Source organism: Neopelma chrysocephalum, unplaced genomic scaffold, assembly GCF_003984885.1.
Source record: "Neopelma chrysocephalum unplaced genomic scaffold, ASM398488v2 Primary Assembly neopelma1_22b, whole genome shotgun sequence".
Taxonomy (NCBI): domain Eukaryota; kingdom Metazoa; phylum Chordata; class Aves; order Passeriformes; family Pipridae; genus Neopelma; species Neopelma chrysocephalum.
In genome coordinates this window covers 2,134,521-2,153,610 of record NW_020897690.1, presented here as the reverse complement: position 1 = coordinate 2,153,610, position 19,090 = coordinate 2,134,521, and the positions used below count along the sequence as shown (strand labels likewise).

At 32.1% G+C, this 19,090-nt stretch overlaps 1 protein-coding gene across 2 annotated transcripts in view; it reads left to right on the top strand.

Annotated features, from left to right (window-relative positions):
- The window catches only part of RTTN (rotatin), an 81,572-nt gene that overhangs the window by 43,876 nt on the left and 18,606 nt on the right, over positions 1 to 19,090 (top strand). For both annotated transcript variants that reach the window (XM_027678018.1, XM_027678028.1), the window contains exons 31-40: positions 458 to 616; positions 1,957 to 2,028; positions 4,573 to 4,765; positions 6,814 to 6,896; positions 12,665 to 12,776; positions 13,524 to 13,722; positions 14,772 to 14,862; positions 15,880 to 16,033; positions 16,185 to 16,322; positions 17,268 to 17,479. In XM_027678018.1, coding sequence (XP_027533819.1) covers positions 458 to 616; positions 1,957 to 2,028; positions 4,573 to 4,765; positions 6,814 to 6,896; positions 12,665 to 12,776; positions 13,524 to 13,722; positions 14,772 to 14,862; positions 15,880 to 16,033; positions 16,185 to 16,322; positions 17,268 to 17,479 — 1,413 coding nt within the window. The remainder of the gene's footprint in view (positions 1 to 457; positions 617 to 1,956; positions 2,029 to 4,572; positions 4,766 to 6,813; positions 6,897 to 12,664; positions 12,777 to 13,523; positions 13,723 to 14,771; positions 14,863 to 15,879; positions 16,034 to 16,184; positions 16,323 to 17,267; positions 17,480 to 19,090) is intronic.

The following is a 19,090-nucleotide window of genomic DNA, read 5'->3' as shown; positions in this document are numbered from 1 at the left end:
AATCCTTTCCTACATCTTCTATCTTCTGTGCTTTCCTTAGTTGCTCACAGTCACGATTCATAGGCATTACTTCATTGATTCATTGACATTGCTGTTACTTAGCTACAAAGCAGAAACATTTATATGAACTAAAGATTTAGAGCAAATGTATTTGAGGCAAATCTGTTAAATTATATGAATTTGCTAAATGGAACTATTCGCAAGGGGTAAAATATGAAGAATATTAAATACGATCTTATAGATTTTTGAATACTTAAAATACTTTAATTTTGTCGTTTTGCATACACATAGTTGTGATTATGAGTATAGAGCCAAAGAAATATGGGAAAAGAGATTGTTCCTTTTTTAAATGATTCCCTTAAGCTCCAGATTCAGCTGATACAACTTAATAATTAAAAAAAGAGTGTTGCTAATTGTCATAAGAAATATCACTTTGTGTTCTGTTTATATGTACTAGGTCAGATTTACAGCACTTGGAATAGGATCAGCTCTTACATCTCTTGAAGTAGGATGTATTGCTTTAGCAGAAAGTTGCCAGAATATTTCAGGAGGCCTGTGGGGAACAGTGATAAACATCCTTCTGGATCAGTCTGAATGTAGCATGGTACGCAGGGAGGTATGTTTCTTGTGTCCTTCTACTGTTGTAGATTGGCAAGTTCTCTTTCATTATTGAAAAAAAAAATTTTTTTATTCTATATATCTATTATCTGATGCTGCACAACACCTGCTGCTTTAAAAGTTAAACACTACCTGATTAAAATAAATGTTTAGCTTCTTATTTAGAATTACTCAAGAAGGAACAAACACAGATTACTTGTTTAAAAAACAGAAATTATCTAAACAATACAAGTGAACACATAAAAACTCCTAAGGCTTACTCAGGCAGATAAACAGGTTGCTAAAGCATAACTAATTAGCCCAGATTTTAATGGCTGCTTTGTTCCATTTATGAATGCTTTGGTACGAACCTATCACCTGATCTGCAGTAAATATCTGTTCATTGCAGACTTGAAGTAATCTAATTTGTCTAAGCACTAAGGTTTATTTGTGAGAACTGAAAGTTTGTACTCTGGTAGAACAGCACATAGAACTATATAATGATGTATTTAAACTCTGTACACTTTATTTGCAACTTTCTATCATCTCTGTTAGAAGGTTTTTCTTCTACTCCAATCAGTAAGAAATAAAAACTGACAAACTCAGTAAGCTTGTTTTTTTCCCAGTTCTATTGCTCAACTAATTAAATTTTCCAAAGTAATATTTGAATTTTTATGTGCAAAATGCCTTTGAGAATGTGTGCTTCATTATTTTATTTAACTTCCAAAATATTGTCTCTCAATTATAGTCTCTTGAGAGTCAGATTATTGTCAAAAGATTGACAAAATATAAAAGAGGGAATTTCAACTCACACACAGATATGTGAAATTAGAGAAACAAACATGCCATGTATTTAGAAAGGAAAATATTTGAAACATGTCTGTGTGTCCAAGTGTTCCAATTATTTTGTAATAATTAAAAAAACTTCAAAAACATGAAGCTAATAGAGGGAGTGGTCATAAACAGTTATCTAGGTTTTCCTGTTCAGGAATTTTTTCCCCTAGTACTTCATGTTATGTAGTGCTGTTCAATAGCATTGACTACTGGAACAGTGATGAAAGTATTTAATGAAAAAATAAATTTCTTTCCTAGTGATTTTTGTTCCGTCTTTTCCTTGTCTTTTTTTCTTACCAGCCTGCTCTTGTGTCATGCCCTAATGACGTGTTGTAAGCGAAGTTTGAGGGCATTTAAGTTATATCCTTCTAATTATTTTTTCCCAACATGAACGTGAGAATTTGTTGTGTTTCAACATACATCTAAAGCAATGGAATAATAATGTAGGCTGTACTATTCAATCTGATGTGGATTTTTTGAACTGTGGTAGCTAGATGGCAATATTGATGCTTTAATTTCTTTCAGGCTGCTTTTATTCTACAAAATCTCCTTGTGATTCCAATTCCTACAGAAGACATCAAAGATTGTATTTGGCAAGTGAGTGACTAGTACATTTGATGAGAAAGGTCATAGTGTCACAGAGACATGACATTTGATACGGAAACTTATGTCAACATACCTATGAAATATAAACTTAAAAAGTTTTACATGTCGAAGGTTGCATTTTGGAAAGAAAAATAAATTAATAGACAAACTTCTTTCAAACTTCCAGCAAACTCAATAAAACAACAAAATTTAGTTTGTGTATATGCTGCATTTCATGAATACGGTATCTTTAGGCTCCTAGGAAATTGCCTTACTTATATGGTATCATTAATGTTTTAGGATAGAAATTGATCATTTATTTTACTCACACTTGGGACGTGCATAAAACATGATTTGAATGATATGAGGAAATTCTGAGAATGTGATGTTCATAAAATGTTTTGAAAGAAAGATGAAACAGTTTGTTACTTAGGTCAATTTGAATGCTTCTTATAGACATAACCCTTTGCTCAAAGCAGGCTGAAATAGAGCAGGTTGCTCGAGGCTATGTTTAGTTGAATTTTGAGTCTCTCCAAGGATGAAGACTCCACAACCTCTCTGGGCAACTTGTTCTAATGTTTGACTACCCTCAGATGGAAAAAAGTTTTTTCTTAGGTTTAAATAAAATTTCCTGTATTTCAGTTTTTCCTCCTTGCCTTTTCTCCTGTCATTGGATACCAATAAGAAGAGCCTGTCTCCCTTTACCTTCTCTTATCAGATATTTACACAAACTGATAAGATCCCCTGGAGACTTTTCCAGTTCTGCTGTTAAGTCAGTCATCTCATTTTACTTTCAACAAGTCTGGTCCATTGTACGTACAGATGTTTGGATCTTAGTTCCCAATTTTCAAAATCTTAGTGCCTTGATACCTGTGTACATACCTGTACACATTCCAGCTGTTTTACTAGGATAAGTTACCTATGATTCGGCTGCACTGAAAATCAATTATGCTATTTCTTGCAGAGTTGAATTTTACAGAATGTCTTATCTTTTCTTTACATGTGATCGTAAAGGAAGATGTGAAAGCAATTTTACAAATCTGGTCCTTGTTTCAGTCTTATTATGTCTAATTTATCAATATAAATAATTAATTGTTTAAATTAATAATAACAGGGGATTTACAAAGAGGCAGCTGTTGTTACTTGTCAATATAGACTTCATTAAAAGTTGTTTTTTCAGTCTTTTTAAAAAAAATTTCGATGACTATGGTGAGGTGACAAAAATTGAATCCAGATGCAAAATTCTGGATGAATTCGAGAGCAATCAAAAGAAGCTTTGAGTCAATGTGATTCTTATTAAGAACTGCAATTTAATGGAAATTACTCATCACTTAATAAGTGTTCATTCTGAAAAACATTATCAAACAACACTTTATGGTAACTGGTAAATTAAAACTGTTCAAAATACAAACAACAGTTAAAACCATAAGGTACCACCAGGATCAAATTTGATATTTCAGAGTTAATTTTTTCCCTTGAACTGAATAAAATGGTTTGTCTGTTTCCTTTAATGCAACCAAGTTTTGTTTTATTGGGAAATAAACTTGTATTCGGTGTACATGGAGGGGTTGGGGGATAGCTTCTTGGACATAAATAGTGTTTTCAGATTACTCATTTTCAGTTGTTCTAACTCTGCTTTCTCCTGACTACCAAAGAAAGTTTCTAATTAGCACTGACAATTTTTCTTTCATAATTTTAACTAATTTCTCTTTGAACTTCTGTAAGATGCCTTCTAAAACTGCCTTGCAGAATATAATTGATTTGAATTTTTCTCAGTTTGAATTCTTTTACCTTCTTTGCCCTTCCAATTTTTATGGTCAGTCTAAACCAGATTATGTGTAGCTTAATAAAGCTTCTTGGTTTCTTCTGTTATCATAAAAAACACTGAAGAAACACTGTAACAAAGGCAGTCAAATCAAACTTTGTTTGAAATAAGACTATGAAGTCATTATATTCAGGTATAAATCCAGTGCTCTAGGAAGTTTTCCCTGAAGTCAGTATTTAAAAAGAAATGACTGAAAACCATGCTTCAAAGAGAATTTCTTTTGCTTTATGTCTTGTTTTCTAAATAAATCTTAAAATAGAACATTGACATAGCTAGATGTGGTATGTCAGTGTACTTGAGCAGGAGAACTTTCTCAAGATTTTTACTCTTATCTTAGTAAAAGTGTGCTCTTTTTTCTAAAGGAAACTTTTTCATTACTTGATATCTCTAAGTAGAATTAAATGAGAAATTAAAATTGTACTCTACTAATACTGTCTTAAAACCATTCATTTATAGCTTTTCATGGGTTTGCACTTAGTTGTTAGCACACTTCTCAGGAGCTAAATAGCTACTTCCATTTTGCTAAATCATGACAGTTTATTTTTTTAAATATTATGATTTAGCTCAGCCTTAAAATTTGCATTTCATTTTTGGAATCTATTACTTACAGCCTGTAAAACAGTATACACACACATGCATAGTATTAGCCTTAATTAGGTTGGGGAATTTTGACAGTTTATTTTATGTACAAAATTTCTTTAACGAAATGTTTGTGAATTTTGCATCTTCAGGGTCCTTGTGTACATGATGAAGAATCTGGCCTCTCTCAGACAGGAATACCCGCACTGAAGGCCCTTTTGTATCACTGCCAGTTCTATGAACATGTGAATCAGATGGCGAAACACTATTACCTAGGGTGTTATATGTTTGATTTGAATTCTTATAAGGAAGACAACCTCAACATAGGAAAAGGTGGTGTAACTGGTAAGCGATGTTAATGTAATCTGGTAGTATTTTAAACCTACTTAAATAACTTCTAGTTTTGAGTAACTAACCTCCAATAATTCTTAATAAAAATAGAACTGAAAATATATAAAACATGCACTTAAATATGTTCTGAAGTCAAATTATTGCTCTGAAGATTTAGTAGGTAAGTCACTAGTTTAACATATCTCAGAAACAGTTCTGAGCTGTTACTCACACCTTCAAAAAGTTGTAAATGGAAATGATGTAATTGGTTCTGCAGAACATTTTCTTGCAAAATACTGGGGGTAGAATACTTTTAACAATTGTCACTTTATGACATTCAGTACAATGAAAATCGAGGAAAAAGAAATATTTGGACTATTTTTAAGATTCCTGTTTCTTGATGTGTTCAACTTCTAAGCTACATGAGTAGGAATGGACTCTAATATGTTGAATTTAGCTGCATTCTAAAACATTGAGGTATAATTTAATTCATACACTGATCAAATTTAATACTCAGTTTGGATTTGTTTATTTTTAAACTGTATACCCTTGGAGTATCTCAGATCTAACTTTTATATTGAGTAATTTTCTGAACAATATTTCTAAGGCTCACTATGGTGCATTGTGGGAACACACATTCTTGTTCAAATATGTATTATAATCTTAAGTTTCAAAAGCTAGGGAATTTTTCAGAGATCAATTAGTAAAAACCTTCAAGGGATGGACAATTAAATTTAAAAGTTCTTTTTTTTGTTTTCTTTTTTGTGAGCCTAAGTTTCTGTGTTGCCATCTTTTAAGGCTGCAGATTTAAACAGTTCTTTTTAAGTCTGCTTCTGTTAAACTTAGCTTACAGAAACATGAACAGAAGAGGAATGTTATTTTCTCAGCTAAGTTATGACTTTATGACAGACCCAAGGAAAGGAAATATTCTTGGTTAACTAACTGGCTTATCAGAGAAATACCAGCAGTATACAACATTCCAACCATAAAAATCCTCAATTTGTTCAGTGTCTACTTTGTGTATCTATAAGTGTAGTTTTTTTCAATCCAACACATTTCACTGCTCCCATGGTCCTCTCATTTGTGCCTTTTGGTAGTTCTCTTAGGTGATGCAATATTATATGTAAGAGCAACTCAAACTCCAGGATTGTAGAACTTGTCAGTGAGCAATTGAGATACATTTTATCAGGTCATTGAAAAGCAAAGCCAGAAAATTTCTTTTCCAGGATCTTTGAAATAATCTATAGTATTTCAAGAATAAGAAACAAATTTTTTGTTTCTTTAAAAAAGGAAGAACAGGACCTAAACTCAGGTTTTTGTGTTTTTCCATAAGTATTTTTCTCATATTTTTCAGGAATATAAAAAACTCCTCTGCAAATTTATGTAAAAATAAAATAGTTCAGTTTAGTAATTAGTAAAGATACATATAGGACTTCTGCTTTTGTGGCATTTGCGCTCACAATCTGTGTAATCTAGTGCTTTATTCTTTGTTATTTTCTTTTCTAAATGTATGAAAGCTTCGAACCTTATTATTGACATATTTGTGCTATAAAATTGTTGTCACTTTTTATTCTGAAACAAATTTACAAAGTAATTGTGCCTTCATTATATTTATGAATATGGGTTCCCTGTGAACTACTTTTCTTAAAATGCAAATTTGAAGGTTTTGGAAGACAAGGACATCTGTTTATTATGTTTGTGCTATGAGATCCCAGTATCTTCAATGCTTTTGTACTATTGCATTTTAAATAAAACTAAATCTGAACTATTTCAAAAAGCTAAAGGCTATGCAACTGCAGTTTGAGCTAAGTGTAGCTTTTTTCAGACTATTTTATGTTGCACTGAAAATATTTTATTTAATTTCTGTTTATTTAAGGAATTTAATGGATAAGACTTCACAGGTACAATGTATGATAACTTATGTTCTGAGATCTTCAGAAGGATAGCTGTGGTTGGCAGCTTTTTCATTGAAACAATCCTTTGAAAAGGATTGTTTGAAAAGCTTGTTATGCTCTCTGCTGGTCTTACAGTAGTTTTGATTCTTATTCTTTTTTTTCCTACAGATTTTGATGATTCTCTTAATCTTTGGAAGGCTCCATCCACTCAAAGCAAATCTTCACATTCTCACTCAACATCTGAAACTATGGTAACTTGCAGAGTAATCTATTTATTTTAAATATAAAGTTGTTAGTGAAATGCTTTTAAGAAAATTAACACTCTTACAAATATTAAAAAAACTCTAGCCAAACACAAAACCTGAAATCAATCAGAAATTAGCCGAAGCTAATTGAAATTTACTCTACAGTAACTTTAATTTGCTGGAAAAAACTTTTATGGTTATTAACCTCAGCAAAAAATAAATAAGATAGCTTACCTTGACTAGCTAAATGCAGTGCTAAATTCTGTAGCTTCTCACAGCAAGACATATTCTACAGAGATTACTTTGTAATTGGTTTTATTGACAAAGTACAGATATCTCTATCTCTAGTTATCATTTCTGCTGCTTTTATCCACACCGTCCTTTCAGCATGAACTTGTATTTAAATGACACAGCAACAGAACTGTATCAATCAAAACCACATAAGTACATTGGATATTCTGTGTCATAATAAACTCTGGATTCTGAAAATACTTTTGTAGAATATAAAAGTGGCACACGTGTTTGCAAGACCAAAATAGACGTGAGAAACATAAAGCAGGTGGTTGCTTGAAAAATTTGGTTCTGACTAGGATGACTAGTGCAATAAAAGGCTGTAAACACATGCCCAAAAAAATCCATTTTTTTAGTTTTATATTCAAAAATGTTTCATTTATGAATAACCATGGAAGCCAGAATATCATCACTCTTTTCTGTTAAACAGATGCCCATGCTAATATAACAATGGCTGATAAATCGGAAGATCTTATCTTATTGGCTAAAATAGCTATGCCCAGTTTTGCTGTGGAACATGATAAAAATAAAAACAGAAAAGCTAGTATTGAAGTTTTGTTTCAAAACATTTCACAAGTATAATTTTCTTAATGTTTTCCTTCTCTATTATAAATGTATTGCAGTCTAGTACTGATACTGTAATCTGGCATGTTTTTACTAATTGAGGAAAAATTATACTCTAGTTTTAAGAGAAAATTTTTATTAATTTGTATTAATTAATTTGATTTTCATTAATCTAAAACGCACCACTCCCAACCTCTTAGGATTATTTTAAACATAAAATTCAAATTTGAAGATTAAAATAAATAAAAGTGCATGTAAATCAGGAGGTATGTGCTATCATGATTGCTGATTAAAAATATTTACATAAGAATCTCACGTTTTTTAAAAGCAGTTCTTTCCAGATTTCTTTTACTGAATAAATTCAGTGCCACTTGCTTATAGGAGTGAAAGTTGAACAAATGTCATCTTATTTTGTTCACGTTACTTGAAGGAAAAGTTACATTTCAGCAATTCTTATCAGGGCTCGGTGTCTGATGTACTTAAAATTGTGCTTGAGTTTTATGAAGAATCGGAGAGTTCATTACATTAAATTTTTTCAGTTTCAGTAGTTTAGAAAAATGAAAAGGGAATGAATAATTTTCAATCTACTAGATCAAATTAATATGTTATATTTATATGTGTAAAGTGACATCATAGTTTAACATAAAGGCTTAGCTTAACAATTCCATTCAACAGCTGGACAGCTAATTATTGAAAGTGGAAAGCACAGTGTAATATTAAGATACACTCATTCGTATCAGTCTTCCACATATGGTCGACTTCATACTTGCTAAGGTTATAATCTTAAAGCTAACCGTGAGAGTTATAAAAGTTTGTGTTTTGTTTTGTTTTGTTTTCCTTCTTTCTCTGATACATATGAATATATCACACAAAGTCTTTTGATTGTCATTTCTGAAAGTTAATTTAATTTGCATTCGTCCTTCATAGATCTTTTTAGCAGCTGCAAACTCTTTTTTTAAATATATATTAATTAAGTTTCTTACCTTTAAAAAATACCAGTGATAACATGACAGATTGTAAGTTTGCAAACTGGATGGCAAAATGCAGAGGTGTGATGTTCCAGTGCCAGTATTCATTAGGAGAAAAAATGGAGGAATGTACCTTTAACTGAGGCTAATTGCAAACTGTATTTCAGAGGGCAGTTAACTTGTGTGTGTCTAATAAAGTTAGGAAATACTTTTGAAAACTCAAACTTGTCCTGAAATCAGACGTTTGTAATTTATTCCTGTATAACTTCAAATTTTTGGCTTAAAGTGTGACACAAAGCTTTCAATTTTGATATATGAGTAAAAGAAATACATTAGTGAAGTCAACCAAAAGCTTGTAGAAGTTTGTTGTTAAAATTTGCGTGTTGCTGGCAGCGGGAGGATGTTGTTATTCCAAGCCCACAAGATGGCGTGCTTTCCCCATCACAGATGAAAGGAATCTGCAGGTCTTATGGAAGGGAAACATGTTTTTTTGATGCATGGTACAGCTTTTATGACACCAGCCACAAATAGCTGAGAACCAGCAATCAAACCAGGTTTAATTGTTTCTATCAGAAACTCTTCTCTGATATTTTAATATCAGAGAAAAAAAAAATTGTTCTCAGTATGTTCATATCCATTCTTATTCCTAACACACTATTAGTTTTCTCTGCTTTCAGATTTCATATAATCAGTATATTTGAGCTGTCTGATATCAAGAGCTGATTTCATATAGGGTCATATGACCTTAAGTGAAAATTGCATCTAAATTATTTTTTGACTTCATCTTTTTTACTCCGTCCCCTAATTTTCCCTCAAATTTGCAAAAAGAAAAATTGAGAAAATTAAAAAGAGAGTCAGAGATCTTATACATACCATAGATAAAATTTTGTTTATTTTATAGAGTAAAGAGTTGCCATGTGGGATGAAATCAATGATTCAACATCATGTAAAAAAACAGTAACAGATTTGTCTGTATTCTGTTAACTCATATGCACTGTATTTTGTGTTTTTAAGATTCCAGTGGATTACAGATTTTTGTCAAATTTGTCTTTATTTTTCTGTGAACTGGAATGTGGATACTGCAAAAAGTCCAGTTCTGAGAAGATTAAAAATGTTGGTCTTTTATAGAATTAATAATTTAAACATTAACTTAGGTTATCATTACAGAAGGCAAATCCTTACTCTTATTTTAACCAACATTTGTTTTGTGTTTAGTATATATGATAAGAGACCACCAATCTGCATGGAGATAACAATTTGTGCTTCATGCTGCATAAATACTGTAGAGCTGTTCTGTGCTTAGGACAGCTTAGCAAAATGAGCAGTTATTTAAAAACTTGAGCTAAAAATGGTGTGGGTTAAAGATCTACAGACGTTTCCCAGATAGCTCTAAGTCATGGCCGTTCTTTTCTATGAAATCTTGTTGCTATTTTATAAAAATGTGTGCTTTATTTTCTGGAACCATGGTTACCAGAGCGCTATACAGTTAAGTGATTTAAACCTTTGAAAAGAGAACTGAATAGAATTAATCACTGCAAGCCTATTAAAGCAATGCCAGAGGGATTTTTGTACTAGAGGTTAAGAAAAGACTTTTTATTCCTATCTAGTAGATAAATGGCAAAACCCTCGCATTTCTCTTGTGTTTCCACTCTGACAATTTTTGTATTCTTTTGAATTAGTTCTAATCTGCAGTCGTCATCTCCCTCTCCACACACATGAACCTTTTCCCCTATTAAACCGTCTTCCAAAGTCTCATTGTTAAGCAACACAATGCCTCATTGCTCCCAGGAACAATATGGTGGCTGTAGTAAATATCCTTTACTAGATACTATGTCCCAGACTCCCAGTTCATCCTTATCAAAGGTGATTTATAAAAGTGGTAATATCTTTTTTTTTCCTGGAAGGCAGAAGAGTGTGGAAACAACTTCATTGCGTTGCTGTGTGTTTTCTGTTAAGATAGCAACAAATTTATGGTTTTAGCCTATTTCCCACTGTGAAGCAATTACCAATAAATGTTCCATCAGTGCAGGAAGCTGATATTTTTCTAACCAGATAAAGCTTTTACTGATTTCTTTTTTATTTATTTTTTTAACATAACTAAGAACTTGTTTTTATTTCCTTGCCCAAGGTGTTTAAACAGTTGTAGAAGATAAAGAATTGTTGTGCAATGTAGCTGATACTATTTACTAGTATGTGAAAGCTTGTATAATTCATAATCATATCTGTAAGATGACTCTCAGTATAGTTATAATTCCTTTTAGGGCTTTACTTCTTTTAAAAGGACTGGGATTTTACTATTTAAGGAAAAGAGTTATGGTTTTTCTCACCTATGAGAATGCTTGGAATTGAAGTATAGTGCTGAATAAATGCAGAATTTACCATGTATCAAGCTCAATTGGTTGAATATAAAAAATGGATTTTAATAATTATTTAAATTAGCAAGCATAAAACTTTAAATAGCTTATTTCAATTGGCAAACATGGTTTTTATTTGTATAATCAAAATAGAATTTGAATTTCAGTTGCTCAGTACAGTCTGGTATTGCATTTTGCTAACAAGAAAATTATTTAGCCAAGCATTGTCCTAGTATTTATGTGACCCAAGCTCTATGTGAATCCTGGGTTTTGGACACACCTCCCAAATTTTACTGTAGATTGTTTTCTGTGTTACAATAACCTCCTGGCTTTTTTGGGGGAACAGCTGAGCAGTCTTGAGGAGAAAGATTCAAGACTGTAGGATGAATAATAGTGGGAGACCAGAGGAAAATGGGGGAGAGAAGGGAGTTAAAACATGTGGGTTAAAAGTAGGAAGGGAGTAATCTGTAATTTCCTTCTCTCCACACTTTTTGTCAGTTAAGTCACTTTTTACATTTTCTTAGGTAAAAAAATATTCCAACTGTTATTCTAACAAAACTTAGAAGAAAAAAAACAAACTTGTCAAATATTTCAGTCTTCCTTAGAAAGCTCACTGTGAGGAAAAGTCTAATAACATTCTTCTTCGAGCTGTAACTGTGTTGGGATCTCATTGGTTTACCCAATATTCTGTATTCTTTGCACTGTATAGTGACATGCTTGAAGAAAATTATCTGATGTGAATTGTCCATCTAGAAAATAAAAACCAGAAGTGAAAAGTGACTTGACATGATAGATACTTGTCCCACGCTCTGAAACAGGCCACAGGTCTTACTGTTAAAAAAAGCACATCATTTAGCTGGAGACCTAGGTCTTCTAATCTAAAGCTTGTGGTTTTAAACACAGTAGCAAGAGCGTTAAGAACTTTTGAAAGCGTGCAAAATTCATAATGTAGATGACATAAAATTGGTAGGAGGAGCATGGTAGTAGTATGACCTTAAAGTTATCTACTGTCATGTGAATATCTCATGTCTTCATTATGAAATCAATAAATATAAAGATCACAGGATTAAGGTTAAGAGAAGTACCCTGAGTTTAAATGACTCTGCGACATCAACTCTGACTGATGACAAATATGCTTGTGATATTTTTATCTGAACATGTTCTGGTACAAACGGACAAGTGCTCATGTTCTCAGTAGAGCAAATAGTCCATGAAAAATTTTACTTTAAATGCTTCAGTAATGTCTTTCTATCTTTATCCAAATGTAGATTGAGTCAATTATATGGATGAAAAAGAAGGATGAAGAGGAAGAATTTCCAGTGACATGGGCATTGATCAGTTTTTAACTGAAATGTTTCAGGCTGTTCATATTGCACATCTTTCAATAGTTTCAATTACTGGATGTTTATTATATACACACATACACACAGTGGACGAAATTGAATCAAATTATTTTGAACAGTAATATTTACACCGTTTTTTGTTTTATGAGTTTGTGGGTTATGGTGGATTGTTCACTTGTTCCAAGCAAAGTATAAATAGAAGACTAGTCTATAAAAGCTAGAATCAACTAGTTTCCGTTTTATGGCTTTCACAGATTCTGTCTGCATCACCATCATTGGGGAGTGTTACTGAGCTTCAGGCAACAGTTCCAACAAGTTCAGCCAGTTTTATTCCTGAAACTGTAGTTGATCGACTTATGGCACAAGGCAAGTCAAGCTTGAGTTGTGTATATAATGATGAATACAATGTATTAGCCTGCCCATATTTCAGTATTTTCCATGCTGTACATTTGTACAGCTTGCATATTGCTGGAACAATCATTAGTGCTTCCTGTGGTTGTTTTAGAAGACAAACATTAAACACTTCCTCTAAAATGAAATAAGGTGAAATACATTTGACAGAAATAAGTGAAAATTGTTGATATTTGTTGAAATGTAACTCAAGATTTAGATTCTATTCCTGACATCTAGTCACCCTTTCAAAACAATCAATCATGGTAAAGCTGTCATATACATACATGCACACCTAAGTGCACACACACACACACATAGAGATGTATATATAATTCTCTTTGTATGTAGAAAGATAAAAATGAATATAATGAAAAAAAAACATAAAATCATGTATGTAGAGAGAGCTATGTACAAATATAAAATACTTTTCTGTTAAGGAATGAGAATTTTTGTCTGTTCAAATTTATTGCTTGTCTTTAGCAATTATTAGTGTGTGGTAGAGGGAACAGAACTATTCAGAACTATTTTCTGTGTCAGATTTCTTTGGGTTTGTTTTTTTTTTCATTCGTTCCAGAATATACAGTTTAAATACAGAGAGGACTTGAATGTTTTATGAAAAATAAAAAGAAATTTGGTTTATGTAATTGCTGTAATTTAATAATTTGTGGGGGTTTTTTTGTTTGTTTTTTTTTTTTTTTTTTTTTGTTAAACACACTCTAGGTCAAAGTGATACAACCATCACAGAATCTCCCAGTCAACATGCTTCTCCCATGTCTGCTGCTCTGTCTAAAAAGCGTGGTGTAGTCACACCTGCCCTTTTGTCAGCTGTTTGCGGCCTTCTTCACAATCTGCTGGTTGTCATGCCAAAAGATACTGGAATTGCTCTTCAGCAAGCACATTTGCTAACAACTCTCAGCAGGTATGAGATCAATAACTGTTAAGCTATAAACAGGGTGTAGCAATAGAGATTCAAATGAGATCTACTTGTGTTTCTTACCACAACTGTTAAACATATTGATCACTTCTTGCTTCTGAGGTGTTTAGAAATGCCTTTTTAAAAAAATACAATCAATGAAAGAAAAGAATCATGATTATTTATTTTTTTCACAGAATAGGTAACCACATTGGTGATTCAATTTGTGGTGTCTGTCTTCTACAGGACAACTGTGTTCCTCTCATAATGTTCTAGGTTTTTGTCTGGATGACCATTTACGTCATCCTTTTTGGACGGGTAATTTTTAGTTTATTTTTTAGTAAAGCAATACATAATACAGTCAGGTATTTGAAATTGGAGATCATTTCAATTGAATTGTATGAAATATTTTGAAGATGAGCCAGGAACTCTCACATTAAAAGAGAGTAAATAGCACTGGCCAGATTTGGGAAAGTATGGATGATAAATCCTGGTGTTCTGCTTCTTTTAAAAGAAGGAACTACTTCAAAATAGTCTTCAAATTGTATTTCATGCTTCCACTTCTACCATAAAGAATTCTTTCATCTGTAGAAGGTGTTTGGGAGTCCTGAAGTGAAGCATGAAAAATTAGTTCAGTTTTTTTGCAAAGATCTTCAAGAGCTTTTATAGTTGCGCTTCCTAGTGCAAATAATGGAAAAAATGAAACAAACCCAAACAAACAAACTCCCAGCAACTCTGGTTTGAATGAAGTTTCTATTATATCAGTGGTGTTTATTCTTCTAGGGAAAAGAAAATAAGCAATCAAATAGAAACAATTGATTTTTGCCAGTACAGTAACAGCTATTGGAATTTATATTAGTCTAATTATTTTGAAACAGCTTAACTGCTATTATAGTTACCATTGCACTAGAGTTTCTTAAAATCATGGGATTTACCAATAAGTCCTTCTTATTTTATTTTTACTGTTTATTTATATCGTTCTCTTTTATGGAATGTTAAGTTAGTAGGATGTTTAATTATCATCTGTATTTCTAACCAACTTTGTTTTATTTTAGTCTTGTAAATGCTAATCTGGTTGAGAGATGTTTCATGGAACTGAAAGCTCCATTGGGTCATCCATGTCATAGAGAACATGTAAAAGCTCAGGTTAGAGAAGCATTTGTTACATTCTAATTTTTTTAAGTTATGAAATTAATTTTGTTAGCATAATCTATATCATTAACTTAGTCCAGACATGCTGCTATAGGCTACACTTATGTGAATCTCTGCACTTTTGTCAAGGCTTAAGTGAAAATAAACCATTTTATTCAACACAGAATAATTATTTTCTGTGTTAGAACTGTGTTAGAACCATCAAACTGAAAATGACTTGTGTTTTAAAAATATAAGCTGAGTTTAACCATTAAAGAAATTACATAATAGAATTTCTTTGTATGGTATTGAAGTACGAGCCAGGTACAGTTACTGACACATACATTGCAACAAACCTGGCTGCTTTACTTTGTCTCTCTCTGATCCTGCAGACACTTACAAATTTTTTGAAATTTTGATGTATGCAAACCATATAGGGCTACTGCTGATAGAACTACTTTTTTATCACATTTAGTTCTGAATATACAACATATAGAACATACTGTTTCATGACACAGCACCCTTTTATAGCTTCTGCTGCTCTGCATTCAGATATACTTTGAAGAAAATTACTCCTGTAATTAAAAAAATGTATTTTCTGCAGAAATCTTACGAGAATAAATAAATAAATATGTCGGGAGTAATTTTTCCCAAAACTTCATATTGAACTTCTGTTTTCAGGAGATATGCATGTATGTATCAATATTAATGACCATTTTTATGTTTTTATTTGTGAGTTCCACGGAATATGCTGCTGTACTTGTAGCGAAAGTCATAACTTTCTCACAGGAAACCTTTGTCACTAGAAAATTGATTCCATGCATGTGTTTCCAAACTAAGGATTCTGTTTCATCTTCAACAGTAAAAATTAAGAGAACACTTTTTTAACTTATGTCCTATTATTTATCTTAAAGTGGTGTATATTAGCTCAAAATATTATGAATCAGTTGACATAATGTGAATAAATTTAAAATAATGTGGAAGGTGTAAATATATGGCTTTATTTCATATCTTTCTATAAATATTTAACAGGTCATAATACTACTTCAATACCTGTCATCTGTGTCCAGGCTTCTAAAATCATGTTTGTTGGTGGACTCTCAGCTTGTAATCCAAAATGAACTGTTGAAACCTCTCTTGGAAAATACCTTCAGGATTCTCACCATACACCCCAAAGATGGGTTAGGTAATGAAGTACTTTGTTTCCAGTGTAACCAGACAGAGGCAGGTCTTCATTTATGGACCTCCTTCGTGTAAATTGACACTTACTGTCAGACTTAGCTTTCCAGGTTTGTGCACATTTGTAAATGCGTTGATTCTCTATGTTGTCTTTGCAGATATCGAGTTAACATCTGTACTTCGTGAAACATGGGCAGACTGTTTCAGCCTTCTAGCTACATTATTGTGGAAAAGTGGCCAGATATCTTTTCCATCTGTGACAGCAGCCTTTGCAAATCATTGTACAGCAGTAATTGGTAATGACTATTCCCAGATAGATTTTAACCTAGCAACTGAAAAAACAAACAATAGAAAAGAAAGTAATTCTGTTTAGATGCCATTAAGTAATGACCAATGAGATATCCAGAATGAAAGCCAAATGTGTCCAGAGCTTGACTGACTTGTTTCGTTAACTGAATTTTTATAACTCTTTCTAGTATCATCAGACAAACTTTTGAACAGCCAGATAAATTCAGAAATTTTCTTTGCATATGTGGGTTAGTGATTTAATTTTTAAACCTTTGTAAACCTATTTGTAAAGCCAAATGTGGTATTTGTGAAATGATCCATTAGCACTTTATTTTTCCCAATTTTTTTTAGTATCTTGCATAAAATGAAAGCAAAGTTTTGAGGGGAGATAAGAAACATAGGAATTAAAGATTATTATACAGGGGTTTATTTGTTTCTTTGGTTTTTAATTATTCTTACATTGGTTACTTGCATAGTCAGGCAAGATTCTGTGACGTGTTTTAATATTGAAGTATGAGCATAGTCCAGACAAGCTCCTGATTTCAACCAGGTGCATGTTAAGTGATTTAATGAATCCAAATCCAATTGTACATAAAACAACTGATAGATACTGTTGGTTTTATAATGTAAGCCGTTGAATAAATTGAGGAGAGTTCAGAAAATCATTGAACAAATGAGTGATTTGAGTGAAATGGAAATTACTTTTTTTGTTTTATAGTCAAATCAATGCACAGCAATTAATTCATTCAAACCTTATAAAACTTAAACCTTTCTTAGATTTTTTTAAAGACTTACTAGATGCATAGAATTTGTAGTATTCCTTGTGCAGTGCATGGGTATTACTGCTTCTTGGCTCACACACTTTATTTGATAAGTCTCTCTGAGTTCCAAAGCACTTGAGCTTTATTCATAATGAAATGTAAAAATTTTTATTTTTTTGTTAAACCTTTCAGATACCATTTCTGATTGTATTCATCTGTCTACCACATATCCTGCTTTATATGTGACTAGTTTACAGTTCCTCTCTGTCCTTTTGAATGAAGAAGGAAGAAGACAGCTCCAAGATAAACCACACATATGTCAGAATCCAACTATTAGCTTTCTTCTGGAGCACAATGAAGGATGCCATGCATCAGTAACTCAACTTACTGCATTAATTATTCAGGTATTTTAAATTTGACATTTAAAAATACAAAATTTTTGCATTTTTGTATTTTAATAAAAAGGAATATGTAGTTACCTAATGAAAAATCAATTGTTTCCAGTTATAAACCAAGACATCTTTAATTTGAGACATCTAGTACACTCATTTTTGAAATTCATGTAATAAGATGGAACAGTTGCAAAGAAGCAACTTCTAGGAAGTACCTTGCAAGGCAATTATGCTGCAACAATATGGTGTGAAATCTTACACAGAGAAGATGATACATAGATAGAATATCTCTGGCCAAATGCCAATACACTTTTTTCCCCAATTTTCCAAACATGTAATCATGTTTTTAAGGTTTGAGACATAGTTATTCCCATTAACAGCTGCCTTTGTAAAATTTTTTTAACAAAATGAATCATTAAGCCTTCTAATTCATTCCATGATAGCATAAGATCAGTGTTGTTGTATTTAAGGAGCACATATTAATGTATTTTCTGACCTAGTTTTAGATTGGCTAGGTAGTGTATTTTTGCTAATGCTTGTAGGAACTTGTTGCCCAGCATAATCTATATTGGTGACAAGATGGTTTTTTTCTTAGATACTTATTCTGAATGTTCTGTCTTGATAAATGTAATCTCATTATTCTTATTTATACTTCTGTACACTACCCTAAAAGATTCTTTTACCTCCTTTATATTTGCATCCTTCACTTATTTATGGATTGTTAAAATGTCTTCCATTACTTAGTAATACACAAAGTTACATGTGCAGTTTGTCACTGTAACAATAATAGTGAGCCATGATTCAAAGTGTAGTGTTTGTCTGAAAGATGCACATTTCATATAGTGTAGTATATGATTTCTAATGTTCTGAAGTCATTGTCTTGCAACTATTTTGGTTAATAAGTATCTTAGTACTATTTTGCTAGGTAAAACATAATTTATTTGACATTTATTCATGCATATTGGATGCTGTGACCAAAATAATGCTCTGTTAGTATCATTTCATCTCCTCTCTTCCTGTAGGTGCTGAATTCTTGTAGAATAACCCTACTCCTACTTGACCTGATCTAGCTAACATCTGTCACACACGCTGTGTTCTTTTGCTGCTGTGTTGCAACAGTGTGGCTCTATGGCCTCTAAACAGAGATTTCACAATGGGTCTAGTAAAAACAGTTGTAGTCTAAATGTAATTTTTTTTTTGTTGGTTATAAATGCTTTGGTGCTTTAATTTGGTGTCCGTTGTCCTTATCAGTGAGCTATTGGGTTTTTTTCAAATTATTAACTTACTAGTCTTTATTCCTTGACCTTTTCACTCTTGGTTGCAGTGAACACTTCAATAAATGATAACCCTAGAGAATACATTGATATTTTATTGCGTATTAAAATTTGAAAATTTTCGTAGGCCATTAATACATGATGTAAGTAGGGGTAAAATCTGTGAGATCCTATGGATAGATACTCATAAGATTTCTATCTGAAGTATAAAGTTTTTCTTAAGATGATGTATTTTTGGCTAACTTTAAAATATGTTTTTCTTTTTGCTATGATCCAACAACTGTTCTTATTTTACTGTATTCATCTGATTACAATGCATGTCATTTGCCATTTTATTGGATGTCAGTAT